The sequence below is a fragment of the Acinonyx jubatus genome, chromosome B3, assembly GCF_027475565.1.
Source record: "Acinonyx jubatus isolate Ajub_Pintada_27869175 chromosome B3, VMU_Ajub_asm_v1.0, whole genome shotgun sequence".
Lineage (NCBI taxonomy): Eukaryota > Metazoa > Chordata > Mammalia > Carnivora > Felidae > Acinonyx > Acinonyx jubatus.
Window position 1 is genome coordinate 41,416,988 of NC_069386.1, and position 23,241 is coordinate 41,440,228.

At 44.5% G+C, this 23,241-nt stretch overlaps 1 protein-coding gene across 10 annotated transcripts in view; it reads right to left on the minus strand.

Moving 5' to 3' along the window:
* Positions 1 to 23,241, minus strand: part of TLN2 (talin 2) — a 433,652-nt gene that overhangs the window by 72,248 nt on the left and 338,163 nt on the right. For all 10 annotated transcript variants that reach the window (XM_027067412.2, XM_027067414.2, XM_027067413.2 and 7 more), the window contains 5 exons: positions 17,510 to 17,650; positions 16,870 to 17,051; positions 15,408 to 15,540; positions 7,843 to 7,944; positions 1,600 to 1,770 (listed from right to left, as the gene is read on the minus strand). In XM_027067412.2, coding sequence (XP_026923213.1) covers positions 1,600 to 1,770; positions 7,843 to 7,944; positions 15,408 to 15,540; positions 16,870 to 17,051; positions 17,510 to 17,650 — 729 coding nt within the window. The remainder of the gene's footprint in view (positions 1 to 1,599; positions 1,771 to 7,842; positions 7,945 to 15,407; positions 15,541 to 16,869; positions 17,052 to 17,509; positions 17,651 to 23,241) is intronic.

Genomic DNA, 23,241 nt, shown 5'->3' on the forward strand with positions numbered 1-23,241 from the left:
CACTGGGAACAACTTGAGGGCAATGGCTGGCTCTCAATATTTTTAGCATCCCAAGAATTAGGCTCTTAAGAGTTGCCAGATACATGACGGGTAAAAGTGCACACAGAAAACCCAAGTCTAAGATAGTATGCATGGTGCTACGGGAGCGGTGTTTCTGAACTCTGGTGGGGTTGTCAACCCCACTACTCACAACAAAGCCCAACCTCTGTACAGTGTGAGGAGACCAGTCACAACACGGCCCAGTCTATCCTCCCACCCTGATGGCCCCACTTTCAGCACGTTCCATATACACCAGACTGCATGCTATTTTCTAAAGGTATCACAATCCTTTTATAACCCCACGTACACCTTTGCATATGCTGTTCCTTCTTCCTGGCACGCCCCTGACCGCCCTTATGTACCAGGTAATTTCTTTTTGTGAGACCAACTTGTCACATGTCGCCTCTCTCCTGCAACTTTCCTCGACCTCTCTCCAGCCTTTGCTTTGGGCAGTCGGCCTGTGCTTTCACAGGGTGCAGGCTCCGTCCTGACTCCACGTCCACCTCTTCTGTGACGTGGGACAACTCACCTAACCAGTCTCAGTTTCCACATCTGTCCAGTGGGAACCTTCTCACACCATGGGATTTTTATGATGATCAAATATCAAGAGGATATGAGGTGTAAGGGGTGACACAGAGTCAGCGCTCAGTAACTGTGAGCTCTGAGAGGACCCATTTGTGATTCTGCCTCTTAATCTAGAGTCCTCCCTGCTGTACCATGTTGTCCATGTAAAGACCTTAGAAATGCAACAAAGCACACTAAAAAGAATAGATACATAATATGGATTTCTGTAGCCAATAGGCAAGTATCCCATACAAATCTCTCCAGTCAGTAATCCCACAACTTAGTCTGCTTAAGTGAGGACCCGTTAAGTTCAGATGGACTGTGTGGAGGCAGTTGCTAGAAGGTACCAAGAGCAGGAGGAGCCTCCGACCTTCTCACAATGTACGTGATGGTTTCACAAGTAAAATAATCACCCTGACACAAGTATCAACCCTGAAAGATGGCATGCTGTCACCATCTCTGGTCGCTTAGTAGCTGGGTGATACCTCTGGCTGTGGAAACATTCCACCTGCAAACTGGTAAGGGAGATTTCCATATTAAACGACTGTCCCCAAGGCAACAGAAGCACATGCCGTGGGTGACCTTGCATCGCATTTTGCTTTGAACTTGAGAACCGGGAATGGAAATAACATTCACTGGAAAACAACAGAGCTTTGCTCTGCGCAAGCTGGGTGTCACCACTGAGCAGGTGCCGGGCAGTATTAGTTTTTATTCCTGCAAACACCACACAATGTTTTTCTTTCCCAAGGACGCTTGCCTGCACCTTCTGTCATGGAAAATGCAACTTCTCAATAAGGCTTCATTACGTAGATCTCTCGGTTTTCCTCTTAAAGGTCCCTGGGAAGGCCAATCGAAGATTATTTCCCATCTTTGCGTGGGAAATCACATACAATCAACCGAGAACTGGAGGAGTTTTCCTTGGAGGAACACAACAAGGAGGAATGTGTCATGGCTTCTCAGTGGCCCTAGGTGAGTCCCTGGAATCCTGAACTGTACCTTGGGGTTTCCTCCACCTTCTTTGGCTGCATACAGCATCTGGAGGGCAGATTCTGCGAGCGTCTTGGTCTGGTCCAGCACAGTCATCTGCTGCTGATGGTCCAGAATCTTGGAGGCGACACCAACTGCGGCCAAGATCAGGGGCTCGAAGTAGCTTGCCAGCTGTGTCACCTTTTAAGACAAAACAAAACAAAACAAAACAAAACAAAAACGCCACAGATACATCATGCAATCACATGTGTCTCCTTTAGGGGTCGCACTGGTGGGGAGGGGACTGGGATGATGCACAGGGAGAGACAGACGTGCTGAAATTTGCTTTTTACACAGGCGGAGACTTACTTTTTGTTTTTTTCTATTATTTAATATAATTCACTATCATGAATTACAGTCATCATGTTACACATTAGACCCTCAGACTTTATTCATCACTCAATTTTACTTTTAGAAGCACTTGCTCGTTAATGAACTCTTGCTTGGATTTTACTTCCTCTGGGGAGCTCTTCATCTCGTCTCTCATCAAGGCCCAAGTGTTAAGGAATTTGTTTCGTGATCCTGAGTTGGGCGTGAGCATTTTACAAATCTCACAAACTGTCAAGCTTTCAAAAGAACCAAAGAGGAGCATCTTAGGAACTCAGAAGAAAGGGGGACAGGAGCGGAGCAAGGGACCAAGGACCGCTGAGAAAAGAAGCCTGAGAGCAAAGGCTTTCGAGGAAGCCAATCCAACTGCTCTCTACCTGGAGCATTGTTGGCCTAACCATAGATTTGGAATAAAAGTAAAAATGATTTCACATTGCCCTAGATGTTCTGTTTGTGATTAGTCCAGTCCAGGAGAAGAAAAAAGCCTAGCCAGATGGCTAACCACCATTCCTGCTTAGGCCTCTCCGGTAGGTAACGTCATGTTGCTTCTGTGCTCACGAGAACCCACCCACTGGGTGCCGCAGAGCCATATTTACTTATTTTTATTTACTTTTTAAATTAATTTATTTTATTTTTTATTAATCTTTCATGTTTTATTTTTTTGAGAGACAGGGAGTGAGAGTGTGTGAGTGGGGAGGCAAGGGAGGGGCAAAGAGAAAGGGAGTCACAGAATCCAAAGCAGGCTCCAGGCTCCGAGCTGTCAGCACAGAGTTCGATGCAGGGCTAAAACCTACACGCACGAGATCATGACCTGAGCCAAAGTCGGACACTCAACTGACTGGGCCACCAGACGCCCCTCACAGGCATTACTGGGAATATCCCACATGCAAGGTTTTCTACTAACAGCTCACCAAGCTTCATCTAATCCCCACAACAATCCTACCATGTAGATACAAATGAAGAAACCAAGGCTTAGGTGGGTGGAGTAACTTGTTTGACCTCAAGCAGCTAAGACAAGGAGCTGTGAAAGGAATCCCATGTCCCAGACCACAGTCCAGATTCCTACCTTCTGCTCTACTGTTGGCTACTTCTCTTTTTTAGTTCAGCTCTGCTATGGTTGTAATATTGGATTTTAGAAGTTTATTGTTGGGGCACCTGGGTGGCTCAGTCAGTTGAGCGACTGACTTCAACTCAGGTCATGATCTCACGGTTTGTGAGTTCGAGCCCTGCGTCGGGCTCTGTGCTGACAGCTCAGAGCCTGGAGCCTGCTTCTGATTCTGGGTCTCCTTCTCTCTGCCCCTCCCCCACTCATGCTCTGTCTCTGTCTCAGAAATAAATAAACATTAAAAAAAAAAAGAACTTAAAATCTCAACACCCCCCAAACTGAATAATCCAATTAAAAAATGGGCAGAAGTTACGAATAGATACTAAAAAAAAAAAAAAGAAGTTTATTGTTTGTTTTTTAATGTTTATTTATTTTTGAGACAGAGAGAGACAGAGCATGAGCGGGGAAGGGGCAGAGCGAGAGGGAGACACAGAATCCGAAGCAGGCTCCAGGCTCCGAGCTGTCAGCACAGAGCCCAACGTGGGGCTTGAACTCGTCAACCGTGAGATCGTGACTTGAGCCGAAGTCGGACGCTGGATGGACTGAGCCACCCAGGCGCCCCATATTGTTTGTTTTTTTTAAAAAAAGTTTGAGAGAGGGAGAGAGAAAGCGAGCACACACACATGTGAGTTTAAGAGGGGCAGAGAGAAAGGGAGAGAGAGATGCCCAAGCAGGCTCCCTGCTATCAGCGTGGAGACAGACATGGGGCTTGATCTCACAAACCTGGGAGATCATGACCAAAGCCGAAATTAAGAGTCAGACGCTTTAACAACTGAGCCACCCAGGCGCCCCAGAAGTTTCTTGCTTGGTATTTGCTGCTCTGTAAGGCATTTAAAATAAAGTTCCAGAATTATACAGTAATACCCACTTGCCTAGCATCCAGAATGCCAGAGTTGAACATTTCACCGTACTTGCTTCAGATACCACCATCTATTTCCACTCGGAAAAAACACAATGGCACTGACCACACTTTTCTGTTCCACTCCTCATTGTGCATGCCAATTACTAACTGATAAATTAGTTCCATCAGGTGTATGTGAGCTCAGACATCTAGCCAGCAATTTCCCTTAATGCTTCTTCCCATTATGTGGAGGAATAATGAGTGTGAGGAGGACAGAGGAAAGAAGGCCACTCCTGAGCTGTGCAGTCACTGGGTCAGAAATGAAGCAGGGGGCAGGGGTTCATGCAGTTGGTGGTGGCTGGGCCAAGGTGGGAGTCCAAAATATTAAAGGTCATTAGAGCTCACAGTGAGACGGACCATCAGCCAGCAGTAAACGTACATTTGCTCTTTTACTCTCGATTACAGTTCTCTTTAATCAGATGGTTTCAAAGCGCTTCCGCAGGGCTGCTGCTGGCCTTTGTGGTGCTTTGGATGAATTTTAAAGGGGCTCCCTATCTGTGGGTCAGACATGATTGATTCCAAGGCACATGACTCGACTAGATTTTGGCCCCACTCTCTGCTTTGCCCGAACACCTTTGTGTAAGACCCAGCTTGCACAACTCCAGGTATCAGCCCTACACATTTGCATTGGATTTCACCCTCATCCCCTAGTAGGGTACTGGGGTCACCACCAAGGTGAACCACAGTGCACTAATGGGTCATCAGGGGGCAGGACTCAGGATGGGTCCTGTATGTACTAGAGGAATCAAGGTGTTTAGTGCATTAGAATCTAACATGTTTTCTAGATTCTATTTATTTATTATTTATTTTCATTAATAAATATTTTCATTAATTTGATTCTTTTTTTTTTTAAATTTAAGTTTATTTATTTATTTGGAAAAGAGGGAGAGAGAGAATCCCAAGCAGGCTTCACCCTGTCAGCATAGAGCCCAATGTGGGGCGTGATCTCACGAACCACGAGATCATGGCCCGAGTCGAAATCAAGAATCAGATGCTTAACTGACTGAGCCACCCAGGAGCCTCTGTTTTTTTAATTTTAAAACTACATTTCATCACTGTAACTGTAAAATGTCAAGGGCTGCGGTGTGTGGAGAGTAATTCAATACAACTGAGCTGGTGCCCTCACGCAGGCACTATGGCTGGGTGATGGAGAGAAGGCTCCAGTTTCAGAAGCCGCTGGATCTGAATTCTGTCAATTCCTTAAATGAGAAATCTTAGGCAATCTGCTTCCTATTACCAAACTTCTGTTTCCTCCTCTATAAAACGGGGATAATAATAGCACTAACCTCCAAATGATTGTTAGAAGGATTAAATTAGCATACATAACAGTACGCAGCACAATGCCTGCCATGGAGTAGGCTCTTGATAAATGCCACATGTCCTTATTCTTCATGTATTGTGGACAAAGGTTTTTGAAAGGATGTGCTTTTCCCTGTATTTAGGGAGCTTAGCAAAGACTCTAACACCTTCTGTTCTCGAGACAGGGCAGAGGAAATATCCTTACCTGGGGTAGCACCGAAATTAAAATAACACAGAATTTTGAGTATTTGTTACATGACGTGGATTGCTTAGGCCTAGGGTGGCAGAGTGGGTTGAGCGGTGGCCCAAAATAGATATGACCATGTCCAAATCCCTGGAACCTGTGAGTGCGATCTTACTGGGGGAAAAAAAGGTCTCTGCAGATGTATCTAAGGATCTTAAGATGAGGTCATCCTAGCTTGCTTGGGTGGGTCCTAAATCTACTAAAAAATATTCTAATAAGAGCCCGAAGAAGGGAAGACAAAGAAAAGAGCAGGAGACAATGTGACCAGAGAGGCAGACACTGGCAGGATATGGTCAAGGAACACGAAGAGTCACCAGCAGTCAGAAGAGCAACGAAGTGGGGCGCCTGGGTGGCTCAGTCAGTTAAGCGTCTGAATCTTGGTTTTGGCTCAGGGCATGATCTCATGGTTTCCTGAATTTGAGCCTTACATTGAGCTCTGTGCTGATGGTGCACAGCCTTCTTGGGGTTCTCTCTCCCTCTCTCTCTGTCCCTCCCCTACTGGTGCTGTCTTAGTCTCTCTCAAAATAAATAAACTTAAAAATAAAAGATAAAAAAAAAAAAAGTAACAAGAAGAGTAAAGAATGGATTCTCCCCTAGAGCCTCCAGAAAGAGTCTGGCCCTGCTGAGACCTTGAATTTAGACTTCCGCGAGAGATTCAACTTCTGTTGGTGTAAGTCACCCAGCTCTTAGGAATTTGTTATAGCAGCTCCAGGGAACTAATACGCGTGGGTTCTGAGAGCTTGCGTTTATCACTCCCAAGTGAAGCTGACCCGGGAACTCCACCAGGGTGTCTCAACGAAGAACTGGAACCATGTAGGTAACAACTCTCAGTCCAAGACTCTTGTGGAAGGAGGGCCGAGGCTTCCTTTGTCCAGAACTGTCTTTTGGCAAGCGAGACTGGGTTAGCCCAAGGACCGAGAGTAAATTTGCCACTCAAGTGACACAGTATGTTACCTTTCTTTTGATATCACCCACAGACACAGGAATTAATCTTCCAGACTAACAACAGTACCTGCAGGGACAAGATTTGTTGTCCTCCAAGTCTAGATAGATTCTCTTTTCTTTTTTAAAACATTTTTTTCATGTTTATTTTTGAGAGAGAGAGAGAGAGAGCGAGAGCAAGCGCATAAGAAGGGGATGGGCAGAGAGAGAGGGAGACACAGAATCCGAGGCAGGCTCCAGGCTCTGAGCTGTCACCACAGAGCCCCATGCGGGGCTCAAAGTGGGGAATGGTGAGATCATGGCCTAGGCTGAAGTTGGATGCTTAACTGACTGAGCCACCCAGGCACCCCTAGAAAAATTTTCTCACACAGTTCTGACCGGAATCAAAAGTCACCGCTGAAGTGAAGTCTGGTTTCTGTGCCAAACTCAGTTCCCCGTGGCCAGCACCATTCACGCAGTGGCTCCAGTCCCCCGGCTGGCAGAGCTCTGGCCTCCAGACCAGCCTCCCCTCCCGGCTCCTCCAGGCTCCTCTCCTGTGTGCAGAGGTTCACACAGGTGGACAAGCCCTCTTCTCATTATAAAGGAACTCAGCTGAGAAATGAAATTTGCCACATTTGAAAGCGTAGAGGGACCCTGGTCATTTTTAAATCTCAAAAACCTGCCCTTAGAACCAGCAGGAAGCTAAGTAGCCCTTCCCCTGTTTCATGATGTGAAAAAGCAACAATATTGATTTTCTAAAATCAATACCTGCTGAAAAGATTTTGGCTACCGAGTTCTCTTGATAGGCACATCGATACTGACGGTCACACTGATAAACGCTCGGAAACCCTGGAGGCGGTTCCAAATCCAATTTTTGCCCTCTCCCTGCTGAGGAGGCCCTCTCTCTGTCCAGCAGGCTGCTGGACAAGGCACCTACCCTTCAAAGATTTGCAAAATGAGTCCCAAACAGGCAAAATATCATTCAGCCTTTAGACAACGCGGGTATGAGCTCTCAGTTGAAGGGCTCCTTTGGAGTGGCTGTCCAGCGAGTCCTGGCTGTTCAAGATGAAGTTTGCAAGGTTGCTTTGCTCCCTCATGTGTGAAAACAGGCACTCTATTAGAAGCCATGGGAGAACAATGTACCCCTATACACATGAGAATGAGGCCAGCCAGCCAGGGACAAATGGTGGCAGAGAGCAGACTAGAGACATCAACTTTAGTCTCTGGCTTATCCAGGGGAGGTCAAGCACAACATGAGACTGTCATGTCTTGTTGGCTGCCAAGTCTGACCATAACCAGAAAGATTTCACTCTAGTTTCCATCTGGATTCTAGCAGAAAACAGATCCCGGAACAGTCAGTGATCAATGACTGCCCCACACCCATCTCTCACGCACACCCCCAGCAGGGTCCATTACCTTGTGTCCTAGCTGCGCTGCTTCCCCCCGAGCTGCTGTGGCAATGGGATCGATGAGGTGCCCGATTTCCTGGACCACTGAAGTCAGCTGCTCTTGTAGGGCCTGATAAGGAGAGAGGGCTGTCAAATTCCCCCTATGGCAGTTTACCACGTAGCCACACGGATTTATAAAGGCCTGTATGAAAGACATGGGAGGCCACGAGAAACGGATATCAAAATATCCACTCTATCTGTAGTAGATAAAAGCTCACTTGGGTGAGCCACACAGCCACCAGCCCACCGTGCCCAGCCCGGAGACCCTCAGCTCCCCTGGGCCACAGCCGCCCATGCTTCTATCCAGGGATGACATGAGGCAGGCCCCAAGGATACTTTTTCTACCGGCTCTTCCCCACTCACACCAACCACAGTGTTGAGTGCTGTTGCCAGTATCTTTACTTCGGGTTATTCAGCACAATTACTGGAAATAAAAAATATTTCCCTTCCAGGAAGGAAGACAATTTTATCCAAATGGGGAGAGCTACTGCTGGAGCCTCGGGGAAACCTCCAGGTGGCTGAGTCCTCAAAACTAGGAACTCCTTAAGGAAGAGGCGGGGGGCAAGAAGGGTGATGTGAAAATGACATCAGCTCTCAGAAAGCAGGACCATTTCCTAGACAGGACACGGTGAAAATGCCAGATGACTAAACTGCTGAGCTCAGCTCAGGCTCTCAGGGCATTGTTTTTGGTGATGTGGATGCCAATGTTAAAAATGGCTTTTGAGAGAAGAATTGGACTCATGCTGTCAAGAGATGGGGCAAAGTATCTGGATGATGAGGCCACATGACGGAGATGGGGAATTCCAAGCTGGTCACTGGAAGCTAGTGGCAGGAAAGGTCAGATTTGTAGGATTCTTCCTAGGAGCTTCGCTTGGTAAGACTCAGCATTAATATATCAGGACACTGGACATCTTAGGTCAGCACATGCCGGCATGGAATAGGGTACTTCCTGGCAAAGTGACGATGTCCTGCTTGTTGGAAATGAAAGTCTGGCCCAGGCAGCTTCCCCTCTGAACAATGCTGCATACTGCCTGGGGCCTTTGAGCAGGGGTTACTCAATGAGAAGAGCAGTGTAGTATGCTAAAGTGAAAAGAAAATCCTGGAGGGAAAAATGGAAAAACAGGGGCAGACGTGCAAAGAAACCTTCAAACTTCCAAGGGTCTTATGTAGCTCGTTATCATCTTTCTGCTCATAATGTGATTATAGTCAAGAATGCAAGAACATTCCAGCAATGTTATCTTATTACAGATGGCTTCTTAAAATAAACATGATATAAGTATGGAGCACATATAGTTCAAAGGGAGGGATTTTCTTCCTAGGGAGGAAGTGAAGACAGAGGACAAGCTTTGGGACGGGTGGTGAAAGGCAGGATGAGGGTGGGGGTTCCAAGGTGCTGGTCATCTTTGATACTTGATCTCGGTGCTAAGGGCTATACTCAGTTGGTGATAATTCATTAAGCCACACACTTATGATGTGCACACTTTTCTGTATGCATATCCCCCCTTTAAGTAACAGGTTGACAGTAATTCTAACATTCTGCACAGGGTAAGAATATTTCTTCTTTCTTTTCTTGGCATTGAGGGAGGAGGGTAAAGCTGAAGTACAATCGACAGCTCTAGTAAAAAAAAAAATGAGCAAGACCAACTCTGGGCCCACTACGTAGAGACAGCAGGCAAAGTTCATTGTTGATGAATTTGGTGGCAGTGAGGGACACATCAGTAAACAGACCATCCATATTTTATTAAGCACCTCCTGAGTGTTGGCAGTTTTGACACAGAGAGAAGGAAGTATAAATCAAGGGTCTTTGAGCAGGTTAATGGGAAAAAAAAAATCACAGAAGCCAAGTAGGAAAATACTATTCTCAACTTTGGAAAAATTGGCAAAAGCAGGCCAAATGGCTCTATGAACACCAGAGAAGGGAAGGAAAAATAAGATAAAAACCGAGAGGGAGGCAAATCATAAGAGACTCTTAAATACAGAGACAAACAGGGTTGCTGTAGGGGAGGCAGGTGGGGGGTGGGTTAAATGGGTGATGGGCATTAAGAAGGACACTTGTTGGGATGAGCACTGGGTGCCCTAGGTAAGACATCAATTACTGGGTTCTGATTTTTTTTTTTTAATATGAAATGTACTGTCAAGTTGGTTTCCATACAACACCCAGTGCTCATCCCAACAGGTGTCCTCCTCAGTGCTCATCACCCACTTTCCCCACCCTCCCACCCCCATCAACCCTCAGTTTATTCTCAGTTTTTAAGAGTCTCTTATGGTTTGGCTCCCTCCCTCTCTAACTTTTTTTTTTTCCTTCCCCTCCCCCATGATCTTCTGTTAAGTTTCTCAGGACCCACCTAAGAATGAAACCATATGGTATCTGTCTTTCTCTGTACGACTTATTTCACTTAGCCTAACACTCTCCATTTCCATCCACGTTGCTACAAAAGGCCATATTTCATCCCTTCTCATTGCCATTCCATTGTGTATATAAACCACAATTTCTTTATCCATTCATCAGTTAATATATCATCAGTTGATGGACATTTAGGCTCTTTCCATAATTTGGCTGTTGTTGAAAGCGCTACTATAAACATTGGGGTACAAGTGCCCCTGTGCATCAGCACTCCTGTATCCCTTGGGTAAATTCCTAGCAGTGCTATTGCTGGGTCATAGGGTAGATCTATTTTTAATTTTTTGAGAAACCTCCACACTGTTTTCCAGAGCAGCTGCACCAGTTTGCATTCCCACCAACAGTGCAAGAGGGTTCCCGTTTCTCCAAATCCTCATCAGCATCTATAGTCTCCTGATTTGTTCATCTTGGCCACTCTGACCGGAGTGAGGTGGTATCTGAGTGTGGTTTTGATTTGTATTTCCCTGATGAGGAGCGACGTTGAGCATCTTTTCATGTGCCTGTTGGCCATCTGGATGTCTTCTTTAGAGAAGTGTCTATTTATGTTTTCTGCCTATTTCTTCACTGGATTATTTGTTTTTCAGGTGTGGAGTTTGGTGAGTTCTTTATAGATTTTGGATAATAGCCCTTTGTCTGATATGTAATTTGCAAATATCTTTTCCCTATCCGCTGGTTGCCCTTTAGTTTTGGTGATTGTTTCTTTGCAGTGCAGAAGCTTTTTATCTTCATGAGGTCCCAATAGTTCACTTCTGCTTTTAATTCCCTTGCCTTTGGAGATGTGTCAAGTAAGAAATTGCTGCGGTTGAGGTCAGAGAGGTTTTTTCCTGCTTTCTCCTCTAGGGTTTTGATGGTTTCCTGTCTCACATTCAGGTCCTTCATCCATTTTGAGTTTATTTTTGTGAACGGTATAAGAAAGTGGTCTAGTTTCATTCTTCTGCATGTTGATAATCCAGTTCTCCCAGCAGCATTTGTTAAAGAGACTGTCTTCTTTCCATTGGATATCCTTTCCTGCTTTGTCAAAGATTAGTTGGCCATACTTTTGTGGGTCCAAATCTGGAGTCTCTATTCTATTCCATTAGTCTGTGTGTCTGTTTTTGTGCCAATACCATGCTGTCTTGATGATGACAGCTTTGTAGTAGAGGCTAAAGTCTGGGATTGTGATGCCTCCTGCTTTGGTCTTCTTCTTCAATATTACTTTGGTTATTTGGGCCTTTTGTGGTTCCATACAAATTTTAGGATTGCTTGTTCTAGCTTCGAGAAGAATGCTGGTGCAATTTTGATTGGGACTGCATTGAATGTGTAGATAGCTTTGGGTAGTATTGACATTTTAACAATATTTATTCTTCCAATCCATGAGCATGGAATGTTTTTCCATTTCTTTGTATCTTCTTCAATTTCCTTCATAAGCTTTCTATAGTTTTCAGCATACAGATCTTTTACATCTTTGGTTAGGTTTATTCCTAGGTATTTTATGATTCTTGGTCCAGTTGTGAATGGGATCAGTTTCTTTGTCTTTCTGTTGCTTCATTATTAGTGTATAAGAATGCAACTGATTTCTATACATTGATTTTGTATCTTGAAACTTTGCTGAATTCATGTATCAGGTCTAGCAGACTTTTGGTAGAGTCTATCGGATTTTCCATGTATAATATCATGTCATCTGCAAAAAGTGAAAGCTTGACTTCATCTTTGCCAATTTTGATGCTTTGATTTCCTTTTGTTGTCTGATTGCTGATGCCAGCACTTCCAACACTATGTTAAACAACAGCGGTGAGAGTGGCCATCCCTGTCGTGTTCCTGATCTCAGGGGGAAAGCTCTCAGTTTTTACCTGTTGAGGATGATGTTAGCTGTGGGCTTTTCATAAGTGGCTTTTATGATGTTTAAGTATGTTCCTTCTATCCCCACTTTTTTGAGGGTTTTTATTAAGAAAGGATGCTGAATTTTGTCAAATGCTTTTTCTGCATTGACAGGATCATATGGCTCTTTTCTTTTATTAATGTGATGTATCACACTGATTGATTTGCGAATGTTGAACCAGCCCTGCAGCCCAGGAATGAATCCCACTTGACCATGGTGAATAATTCTTTTTATATGCTGTCGAATTTGATTTGCTAGTATCTTGTTGAGAATTTTTGCATCCATATTCATCAGGGATATTGGCCTATAGTTCTCTTTTTTTGTCAGGTCTCTGTCTGGCTTAGGAATCAAAGTAATGTTGGCTTCATAGAATGAGTCTGGAAGTTTTCCTTCCCTTTCTATTTTTTGGAACACCTTGAGAAGGATAGGTATTATCTCTGCTTTCAACGTCTGGTAGAACTCCCCTGGGAAGCCATCTGGTCCTGGACTCTTATTTGCTGGGGGTTTTTGATAACTGATTCAGTTTCTTTGCTTGTTATGAATCTGTTCAAGTTTTCTATTTCTTCCTGTTTGAGTTTGGGAGTGTGTGGGTGTTTAGGAATTTGTCCATTTCTTCCAGGATGTCCAGTTTGTTGGCATATAATTTTTAATAGTATTCCCTGATAATTGCTTGTATTTCTGAGGGATTGGTTCTAATAATTCCATTTTCATTCATGATTTTATCTATTTGGGTCATCTCCCTTTTCTTTTTGAGAAGCCTGGCGAAAGGTTTATCAATTTTGTTTATTTTTTCAAAAAACCAACTCTTGGTTTCATTGATATGCTCTACTGTTTTTTTAGATTCTATAGTGTTTATTTCTGCTCTGATCTTTATTATTTCTCTTCTTCTGCTGGGTTTGGGGTGTCTTTGCCATCCTGCTTCTATTTCCTTTAGGTGTGCTGTTAGATTTTGTATTTGGGATTTTTCTTGTTTCTTGAGATAGGCCTGGATTGCAATGTATTTTCCTCTCAGGACTGCCTTTGCTGCATCCAAAGAGTTTGGATGGTTGTATTTTCATTTTCATTTGTTTCCATATATTTTTAAATTTCTTCTCTAATTGCCTGGTTGACCCATTCATTCTATAGTAGGGTGTTCTTTAACCTCCATGCTTTTGAAGATTTTCTAGACTTTTTCCTGTGGCTGATTTCAAGCTTTATAGCATTGTGGTCCGAAAGTATGCATGGTATGATCTCAATTTTTGTATACTTATGAAGGGCTGTTTTGTGACCCAGTATGTGATCTATCTTGGAGAATGTTCCATGTGCACTCGAGAAGAAAGTACCTTCTGTTGCTTTGGGATGCAGAGCTCTAAATATATCTGTCAAGTCCATCTGAACCAATGTATCATTCAGGGCCCTTGTTTCTTTATTGATCCTGTGTCTAGATGATCTATCCATTGTTCTAAGTAGGGTATTAAAGTCCCCTGCAATTACCACATTCTTGTCAATAAGCTTGTTTATGTTTGTGATTGTTTTATATATTTGGGGGCTCCCGTATTCGGCACATAGACATTTATAATTGTTAGCTCTTCCTGATGGAGAGACCTTATAATTATGATATAATGCCCTTCTTCATCTCTTGTAACAGCCTTTAATTTAAAGTTTAGTTTGATAGAAGTATGGCTACTCCAGCTTTCTTTTGACTTTCAGTAGCATGATAGATGGTTCTCCATTCCCTCACTTTCAATCTCAAGGTGTCCTCTGGTCTAAAATGAGTCTCTTGTAGACAGAAAATACATGGGTCTTGTTTTTTTAATCCATTCTGATACCCTATGTCTTTTGGTTGGAGCATTTAGTCCATTTACATTCAGTGTTATTATAGAAAGGCGTTTAGAGTCACTGTGATGTCTGTAGGTTTCATGCTCATAGTGATGTCTCTGGTACTTTGTGGTCCTTGCAACATTTCACTCACAGAATTCCCCCTTAGGATCTCTTGTAGGGCTGGTTTAGTGTGATGAATTCCTTCAGTTTTTGTTTGTTTGGGAAAGCCTTCATCTCTCCTTCTTTTCTGAATGACAGACTTGCTGGATAAAGGATTCTTGCCTGCATATTTTTTTTTGTTCATCACATTGAAGATTTCCTGCCATTTCTTTCTGGCCTTCCAAGTTACAGGAGGCAGGTCTGCTACTATTCTTACGTGTCTACCTTTGTAAGTTAGAGCCTGTTTATCCCTAGCTGCATTCAGAATTTTCTCTTAATCCTTGTATTTTGCCAGTTTCACGATGATGTGTAGTGCAGAAGATCGATTCAAGTTATGTCTGAAGGGAGTTCTCTGTGCCTCTTGGATTTCAATGCCTTTTTCCTTCCCCAAATCAGGGAAGTTCGCAGCTATGATTTGTTCAAGTACACCTTCAGCCCCTTTCTCTCTCTCTTCTTCTTCTGGAATTCCTATGATACAGATATTGTTCTATTTGATTGCATCACTTAGTTCTCTAATTCTCCCCTCATACTCCTTTTTTATGTCTCTTTTTCTCAGCTTCCTCTTTTTCCATCATTTTATCTTCTAATTCACCTATTCTCTCCTCTGCCTCTTCAATCCGTGCTATGGCCACCTTCATTTTATTTTGCCCCTCATTTATAGCATTTTTTAGCTCCTCATGACTATTTCTTAGTCCCTTGATCTCTGTAGCAATAGATTCTCTGCTGTCCTCTATGCTTTTTTCAAGCCCTGCGATCAATCACCGGGTTCTATTCCCGAAGCCAAGACTACACTGTATGTTAACTAACTTGAATTTAAATTAAAAAAAAAATTGCAGGCATAAAGGAAATAATAGAAATGAGCACAAAAGCTATACACACACAAAAAAGGCAGAAGGATCCCAACAATGGGATAATGGGTAACTGAGGGCAGAATCCTTGATCTCTAAAAGGACCACATGTGTAGAGTTTAATGCTAAATATGCCTGGTAGTCAAGAAGTACATTGATAACACAGGACAGGGAAACATCCAAATTTACCTACTTTGGCCTGCTCTACTGATGCGTTAAACCGAATATTGTCACCTCACCTTACTGATATAGTCTTATCCGACATTAATCATTTTCCCCCAAATTTCAGCCCTATTTGTAATTTCCACTCCAGCAGTACATGTGTTCCTTCACCAAACCATCCAAAAACTTCCTAGGTTCATTCCAGGGGAAGGTGCTTCAGTGATGAAATGCCAGCATCAAAAATGCGTTTGGTCCCACTCCCCATCCCCAGAGGCCTCGGATCCAGCCACAGAGCCCCGGCCTACCTCCAGGGAGATGTCATCCCTTGTGGCCAAGCTCTGGCTGACAGCTGCCAGCGAGGCCTGCTCAATGTCGCGGATGCACCGGTTGATGCCATCGATGGAGTAGTCACACTCTCTCTGTCCAGGGGCCTTGTCCCTGGAAGAGACAGGGCAAGTCCAATAGTTCCTTGGGGTTCAAGTCCCACAACTTGCAGCAACACTGCTGGGGCAGGAGCCCTGTCTACCTTCTACCACATTTGATTGCTTTATTTAAGGAGTGAATCCTCAGGGCACCTGGGTGGCTCAGTCAGTTAAGCGTTGACTTTGGCTCAGGTCATGATCTCTCGGTATGTGAGTTCAAGCCCCACGTCGGGCTCTGTGCTGACAGCTAGGAGCCTGGAGCCTGCCTCAGAGTCTCTGTCTTCCTCTCTCTACCCCTCCCCTACTCAAGCCCTGTCTGTCTCTCAAAAATAAACATTAAAAAATTAAAAAAAAAAAAAAAAGGAGTGAATCCTTGACTCTTGCTTGGGAAGGCCTCTCTGCATAGCCCATGCATTTCTTAATTTAACACCTGTGCTAACTCTGTTTCTAGTGAGAAGGATAGGATGCTGTTCTTCATTTCAGGCTGGTGACAGACAACTGCTAATCCAACAATTTGGACTTCACTGGCTTACGTGAATATTTATAAATTAATACTATAAATAATATTATAAATAAAAACCTTTGTATTATAAAAAGGTCAGTGTGATTTCCACTGTAAACGTACTATACTCTCTATGTTGTATACTATTTACAAAGTCCTGTGGTAGGAGTTCAAATATTTAGTGGATTGTACTTTGTGAGGCATTAAGAGAACCATGGTGCTGAATTTCAAAAGCAATCGAAAAACAAAGTATAACCAAAGGAAAAGGATGCATTCCATGCTATGGGGTATGTGGCCAACTTAGAGATGTTATATTGACTCTGGGGATTTTTCAGGTTCATTCTATTGCCAAGGAGTTCAGAGATGTCCAGAGTTACTGTGGGACCTGGAATATTCTTTTTGCCTCTTTAGCCAAATAAGGTAACCTCAAATCCTGCTAAATACATAGTGGTGTTCTCTGCCTAAGCTCCTAGGTATAGACAATGTAGTACAATGGCTAGCCCTGGGACTAGAACCATCAGGCCTGGGGGTGACTGTGAAAATACTCCCTAAGTCCTTTCTGCCTGAATTCTCTCATCAGTAAAATGTGGACAATGGCAGTGTTTACCTTTCAAGGTTATGATGATGAAATACGGTAATACAGGTAAAATGTTCAGATCTGACATACAATAACTGTTTAAGTTAGCTATTGTGCCCAGTGCTACCACTGGTCCCAAAGAGATACACGAAAAGATGATGATAATGATCAGGTACATTGCTATGAAACCCAAGTCCCATTGGATTTATCTACTTTCTGCCCTGTTCAGATGCAGGCCCCTAGCAATTTCTAGAGTAGAAACTAACCTGATAGATGTGATGAGACTCTTGATAGAGTCAGACACGGTGTGGGAATGTCCGGCTAGCACAGACCAGGTAGGCGGGTCTTTGGGGTTGATGGCCAGTGAGCGTGCAGTGCGAATGAGGTATGATGAGCTCTCCAGCATGGTCTTGGCTGAGACCAGGATGGGTTCCTGTGCCTGGGAGCCCTGAGAGCAAACAGCAGAAGGGTCAGAGGGCAGGGTGCACAGATTAAGTGAACAAGTTGGGTCCTGGAAGGTCCCTTCTTTCCCAAGTCACTACCTGGGTTCTTCAGAAAGTGACACAGAGGTTAGGAAACCATGAAGACTAGTTCACACAGAGCCTGAATGGTGTGGACTTGGGTCCATGTTTGCCCTTAAATATCACTTTTGAGGGTGGCACATACCAAGAAAGAATCAGCCCTAAACTTAGGCACAGAGATTTTTCTCAATACATAAAATTAAGGCATTACCACTTAAGATGTGCATACCTTGAGTTTCATGAACTCTGGGCATGTATCATCATTGACAACAACAACAATGTCCTACAAGACAGGGCTTTTGGAGCTCTTAACTGTTCATGCTCACTGAGTGCCACATAAACTAGCCACAGACTGAAATATTACCTTTGCTGCTAAGATCCCTACCTCGGAGCTGATCTGGGCGGGAATGCTGACAAACTCAGGGTTGGATGCGAAAGCTGTCAGGTTCTCCACAGCTTCGATCAAGGGTGCGGTGGCAATGCGACACTTATTGCGGTTGTCTTCAGAGAAATCCCCATCCAGGGCCTGATGGGAGAAAACACAGAGACATTAGCCCATTGAAATGCACAAACCGCTTGTGGCCACTGTAATCATCTCCTGTTGGAAGAATGTGGTTTAATGGGAATACTGAAAATGTCAGGGGAATTCCTAAATAAGTAATTGGAGAGATCACACCATCAAGCAGAGGGACTCAATTAGCAATTATAAGAAATAAAGTTTAGTATGTAGCTCAGAAGGCACCTGACCTCAAAGTCCATCAATTTCCCACTCATATGACCTTCAAGCTGAACCATTTTCTTCCCCACTTTTCAGACTATAACCCTTGGGCTCTTTCCCTCCATTTTCACTCTAAGTCTATTCCCTCCCAAGTTATAAAAACACTTCACATTGTATAGCACTTTCAACTTTTTCTAACTTTTACCTGAATATCCCTGAGAGAATGATGGAGGTAGGGGTTCTATATCCGCCATTTTGAAATGAGCAAAATGGAATCCAATGAGAAGGAATGGACCAGAACTACCTCCAACAACATCGGCAAATCTCACTAAGGTATATTTACAGAGGCCAGTTGCAAAAATGTACTTACTGTATGATTCCATTTGTGCAAGCACAAAAGAGGTTAAACTAATGTAAGGTGTTAGCAATCAAGTGACCCTTCACAGCAGATGAGACTGAGGAGCACAAAGAGGGCTTCTGTACGCTGGCCACGTTCTATGTCTTGCTCTGGCTATAGCTCCCTACGTGTATTCAACTTAAGTTCACTGAACTCTGTACCTATGATATGTGTTTTCTTTCTATCCATCTTATGCTTCAAGAGCTTTTTTAAAAAAATAGTAGCAGGTAACACAGTGGCAGTGACTCATCAGTCACACTGCTGATTAATGGCCCAGATGAGAAGAATTCAGGAATGTAGTTTGTGATCCGTGACAGGCTGCCTGACAAAGGGTTAACACTTGGATTTGAGGTTCTCCAAACCCAGACCCTACCTCCTGAAGAACAAGACTGTTAGAAAGCCTGTGATCCAGTGAGAGTATCCCTTCTTCTAGGCAAAGGGTTACTTTTGAAAAGGCAGTTATACTTGTAGAAGAACGTAAATTTCTCCATTAGATGGCCAATTAAACTTGTAATTCAACTGTGATGAGCAATATATAAAAGCCAATTGGGACAATTAGTGCACAAAAAAAACAGAGGCACCAGCATTATGAAACAAACCAGATCTGAGACGAGAGTGTTTCTATTTTTCAGGAAGGCAAGAGTAGACAGGCACGTACGCGATAAAGGCTATTTCTGAATAACAGCTACATTCCAATCAAGCCCTGGCTGCTGGGGACAATAATTATGCATCCACCATGCTAACATTTTCAGAGGAATTCCCATGAGCCCTGCTAATTTACCATCATTACTAATACCACGCATGCCTTGCCTCTGCTCATCCATAGGCAATGACCCCTATTCTAACCTCACCAATTCTGCCAATCTTCCAGACCCAAGAGCAACCCTATGTGCTTGCTCACATCTCCGGCTCACATATATGGCCTCTGTTCTAACTGCCACTCGTGTGCTCAGTCAATGTGGACTTAGCACCGGTGACCTGCATGGTGTCTTGTTACTCTCGTCTTGTTATACTATCAACACCATTGACGCCTTGAGTCAGGCCCCACCAGCCTTCAGAGCAATCTGAGGATACGCTGGGAGGCAGGGCGGGTATTACACAGCAGGAGCCGGGCAGGAGTGGCCCCAGCACAGGCAAGCAGAGTAACAGGCAGATGGCAGAAGCGGTCTTTGGTCTCAAAGGAACTCAAATCCCAGCCACACCAGTGGCCAATGCCACCGCCTCTGGCTGGGATGATGTGGCTTCTAGCTCAATGGAAGATGCCAAGCCTCCCCTCAGTGATGCTCATGCGTCCTGTTCTTACCTCCCCACACTTTTCCCCACCCCTTTTCCACCTCCCACAATCGTCTCAGCCTATTAGGAAGGCAGACATCTGATCAAGCCAGCAACCTTTCTTTACTTGAACTTGTTATTCAAAATGCAAAGATGATTAGCCGAGGTAAATCCCAAGAAGCAGTTTTCTAATTGTGCAGTTTCATAAACTGTACCAAGAGGTGAAGAAAGGACATATATTTTTTGAGCCTGGGCACTAAAATCACACATCACGCAGCCCACTGCTATTCATGGGACAGGACCTTGAATAATGTGGAATGGTGGGCCAAGCTACGTCAACCACTTTTTTTTTTCATTTTCGAAAAGGAAAAGCTAGGGGCATCTCAGTGGCTCAGTTGGTTGAGTGTCTGACTGCGGCTCAGGTCATGATCTCGTGGTTCATGCGTTGGAGCCCCACACTGGGCTCACAGCTGTCAGCGCTGAGCAGGCTTCTTCAGATGCTCTGTCCTCCTCGCTCTCCCTCTGCCCCTCCCCCACTCGGACTCTCTCAAAATAAATAAAACATTAAAAAAAAAAAGGAAAAGTTATTTCCGCTGGAGGTAGCACTTAGCGTCAGAGAGGATGGTTTACACAGATATTATGTCATTTCTGAGTGCCTCTTCCACTCTGGGGTTGGCTGAGCCACGCAAGTAACCTGAATATGCAAATCTGCTCACTGGTGAAATTTTAAGCAGACGTGACAGTTTTCGTGTAGACATTCCATGTCACAGAATGTCTAGTACCCCAATCACAACAATGAAGGGGGTGAAGTCACCGAGCCAAATGCCTAGGCCCCATTGGGACAAGGACATTCTTGACCCCTGGGCCAGCTCCTCTGAATGTTCTCTTAGCAAAATCTCACAGGAGTCTGGGAGACCTAATTTCTGCACGTGTACTGGAATCAAACATTCACGGACTTGAGGGGGTTGGGAGGGACCTTAAGACCTTAAATATTTGGGACCTTAATCACAAATCCCTAACGTTCTAGATGATAAAACCAACACCCAGAGACTGGCACACTATCCAGGCTCAGGCCTCAAATGACAGCCTGTGACCCCTGCCTCCCTTCTCTCCTGACCTTGGACAAAGGCAATAAGGAGGAAGAGAAACCTGCGAAGTTTTTCCCTTTTTCTTCCGAAAACAAAACGAAACGAAACGAAACACAACGCAACCTACTTTACCAATCCAAACATAAAGATGAGCAACAACATCAACATCGATTAACGAGAGCTTGACGGGGCATCTTTGGTACATTCTGGAAATGCTTCATCGCAAAACCTGATCTTCAACTCCGCTGTCAGACTCAAGGCCACGTTTTCACTTCTCAGAAGAGTAAAAGCTGTCGTACAACTTCCACCTGGCACCGAAACCTGAGCGACTGCACATTTAAAACAGCATTCCATTCCACATCTGTGATTTAAGACTAGGTAATGAGCTGAATGAAGAAAGAAAAGCAGCTGACCTCTGTGGGGTGACCAGTGGAAAGAAAGCGACCGTGGGGAGGGGGTCTGTGTGCTTCTAACGTGTCTGGCATTTAGAGCAACCTGCCAGGGAGGAGGGTGTGGATAATGTATTCTTGCTGAGCCAAGCTTTGGGATTTTAAAGAACGCCCTTGGTAGCAGTTTAAGATTCTCGGGGGCACACATTCTTGGGGTGCTGACAACCCACCACAAAGGTCTGTTCCCTGGTCTTCAGTGTCTGTCTGGCTGGGTCCCCCTCCTTTCTTTGTGCCTATAGAGGTGCGGCAACTGGGATTTCGGGTTGGCCACATTGTCATGGTGAGAAGAAAAAGAGAAGCACTAGGAGGCCTAAAACAGAGCAAAATGCAGCTACCAGGGCAGCTGTCTTAAACTTTTAGGGAATTAAATATTCTTTTTTTTTTTTTTTTTTTTTTTTTTTTGCTGTCTGACAGGATTCTTAACCCTTCCTTAAAATAGGAAATGCACATTCAGTATATAGTGTGGTGCGCTGCAGTGAAATGACCATGACCATTTTCCTCTGAGTAAATTGAAAACAAGGCTCATTGTCCCTGGCCAATCCTGCCCCGTCCCCCCAGGGGGAATTGCAAAACCAAGCACATTTCAGCCAGTTGAGGGGCATTAGGTTCATTTCTGTTCCTTGTGCACTGCTACTGGATCCCAGGGAGGTCACAGAGGCGAGGCCTTCGTCTTCCCCACCTAACGATCCCGCCGTACCCTCCTCTGATGTTCCTGCACAGGCCTATCTTTCAGGCCATCACAAGAGCTCATTTGCCGCCGGGAATTGCAAAGAGGGTTGGACACTGTGAGGGGATTCTGAAAAGAACAGGAGATCTTAGCAGAGATGCTTTATACAGAGATAGGTCAGGACTTAATACCAGGAGGAGACAGAAAAGAAAGGTTCCCAGGAATTTCTACAGAACAGTTTCCTCCCTTTTTTCCCTCCCGTGGTCCGTCTAAATATAGTCTGTTTTCTAATGATCAGAAAATGGCCAAGCTTAACTGAAGTCAGTTAATCATACAGCAACCACTGATGATGTCACTCCCTTCAACTCTATTGCTGTCTTTCATCCTGCCATCCCCAATTTGCACATAAGGAGTGTAAACACACCAAGGTGTTTCTTCCCAGGTTAGGCTGGATTTGAACAGGATGCTGGGGTGAGAGCAGGACCGAGAGCGGAAAGAGCAGGGGCTCCGGGTCTGGGCTGCAATTCCCATCTGCCACTTACTGGCTGGGTCACCTTGGGTAAGTCACTTAACCTGCTAGCTCCTAGTGTCCTGATTGTAAAATGGGGGTGACAAGCACAGGGGATTTGTATGAACTGATGAGTAATGCACACAAAACACTTGAAACAGGCTTTGTACAAAGCAAGCAGCTAAAAATGTAAGCTTTCTTAGTTTCTATGAACTATGATGGTAATTAAGGTAAGCTGCCGCCCGGATCCCAGGGGCACCTGGTCATGGCTTTAATTTGTTTCCAACCTATCTCATTATTGTCTTCAAATAGGCAGGCTTTCCTTTGACGCAGGCTCTTTGTTTAGACAGCTAAGAAACTGCTGACAGGGCTAAGTGCCCCCTGCTCTCCCCCGCCAGCTTGCTGTGTGTTCTCCCCTTTGCTTCTGGCTGGCTCAGCTTGTGGATGGACTTCTCCACGTTATTAAAGTGGCTCTGAGAAGTGCTAGGAAAATGAGGGGTGTGGTACCCTATCCTCTGGAGAGGACAGGGGAAAGTCCCATTACTCCCACGCTTGTCCAACAACAAAGCAGGTGACCCTCCCTCAATGAATGTGACAATCTTTAAGTAAATATTAAGCCTCCAGTGGCTTCCCCAACCTCCTATGGGGGTTGCTCACCTTCCACAACAGCCACCTTTGGAGGTTTGGATGTAGGGGGCGAGGTCCTGGGCTCTTTGCCTGTGGTCTGCTGTTCAGCTGTGGTTCTTTTCCCCACAAGGTCAGCTGCCAGCTGCAGCTTGGTCCCCGCTCGGGGCAGACAGGATTTGTGACTTTATCACCCACCTATAAATACTATAGGCCAGCCGCTGCAATTCCTTCCTCACAAGGGCCCCTGCCCCTCCCCCAGCCAGTCCATGGCCTTTAACACAAAGATGAACTTGACAGAAACATGGGGCGTTCTATTTTAAAAATCAAGTACTCCATTTCAAGCATTTAAACAACTTTAAACAGAATAGGGATCAAAGGATAGATTAAACTG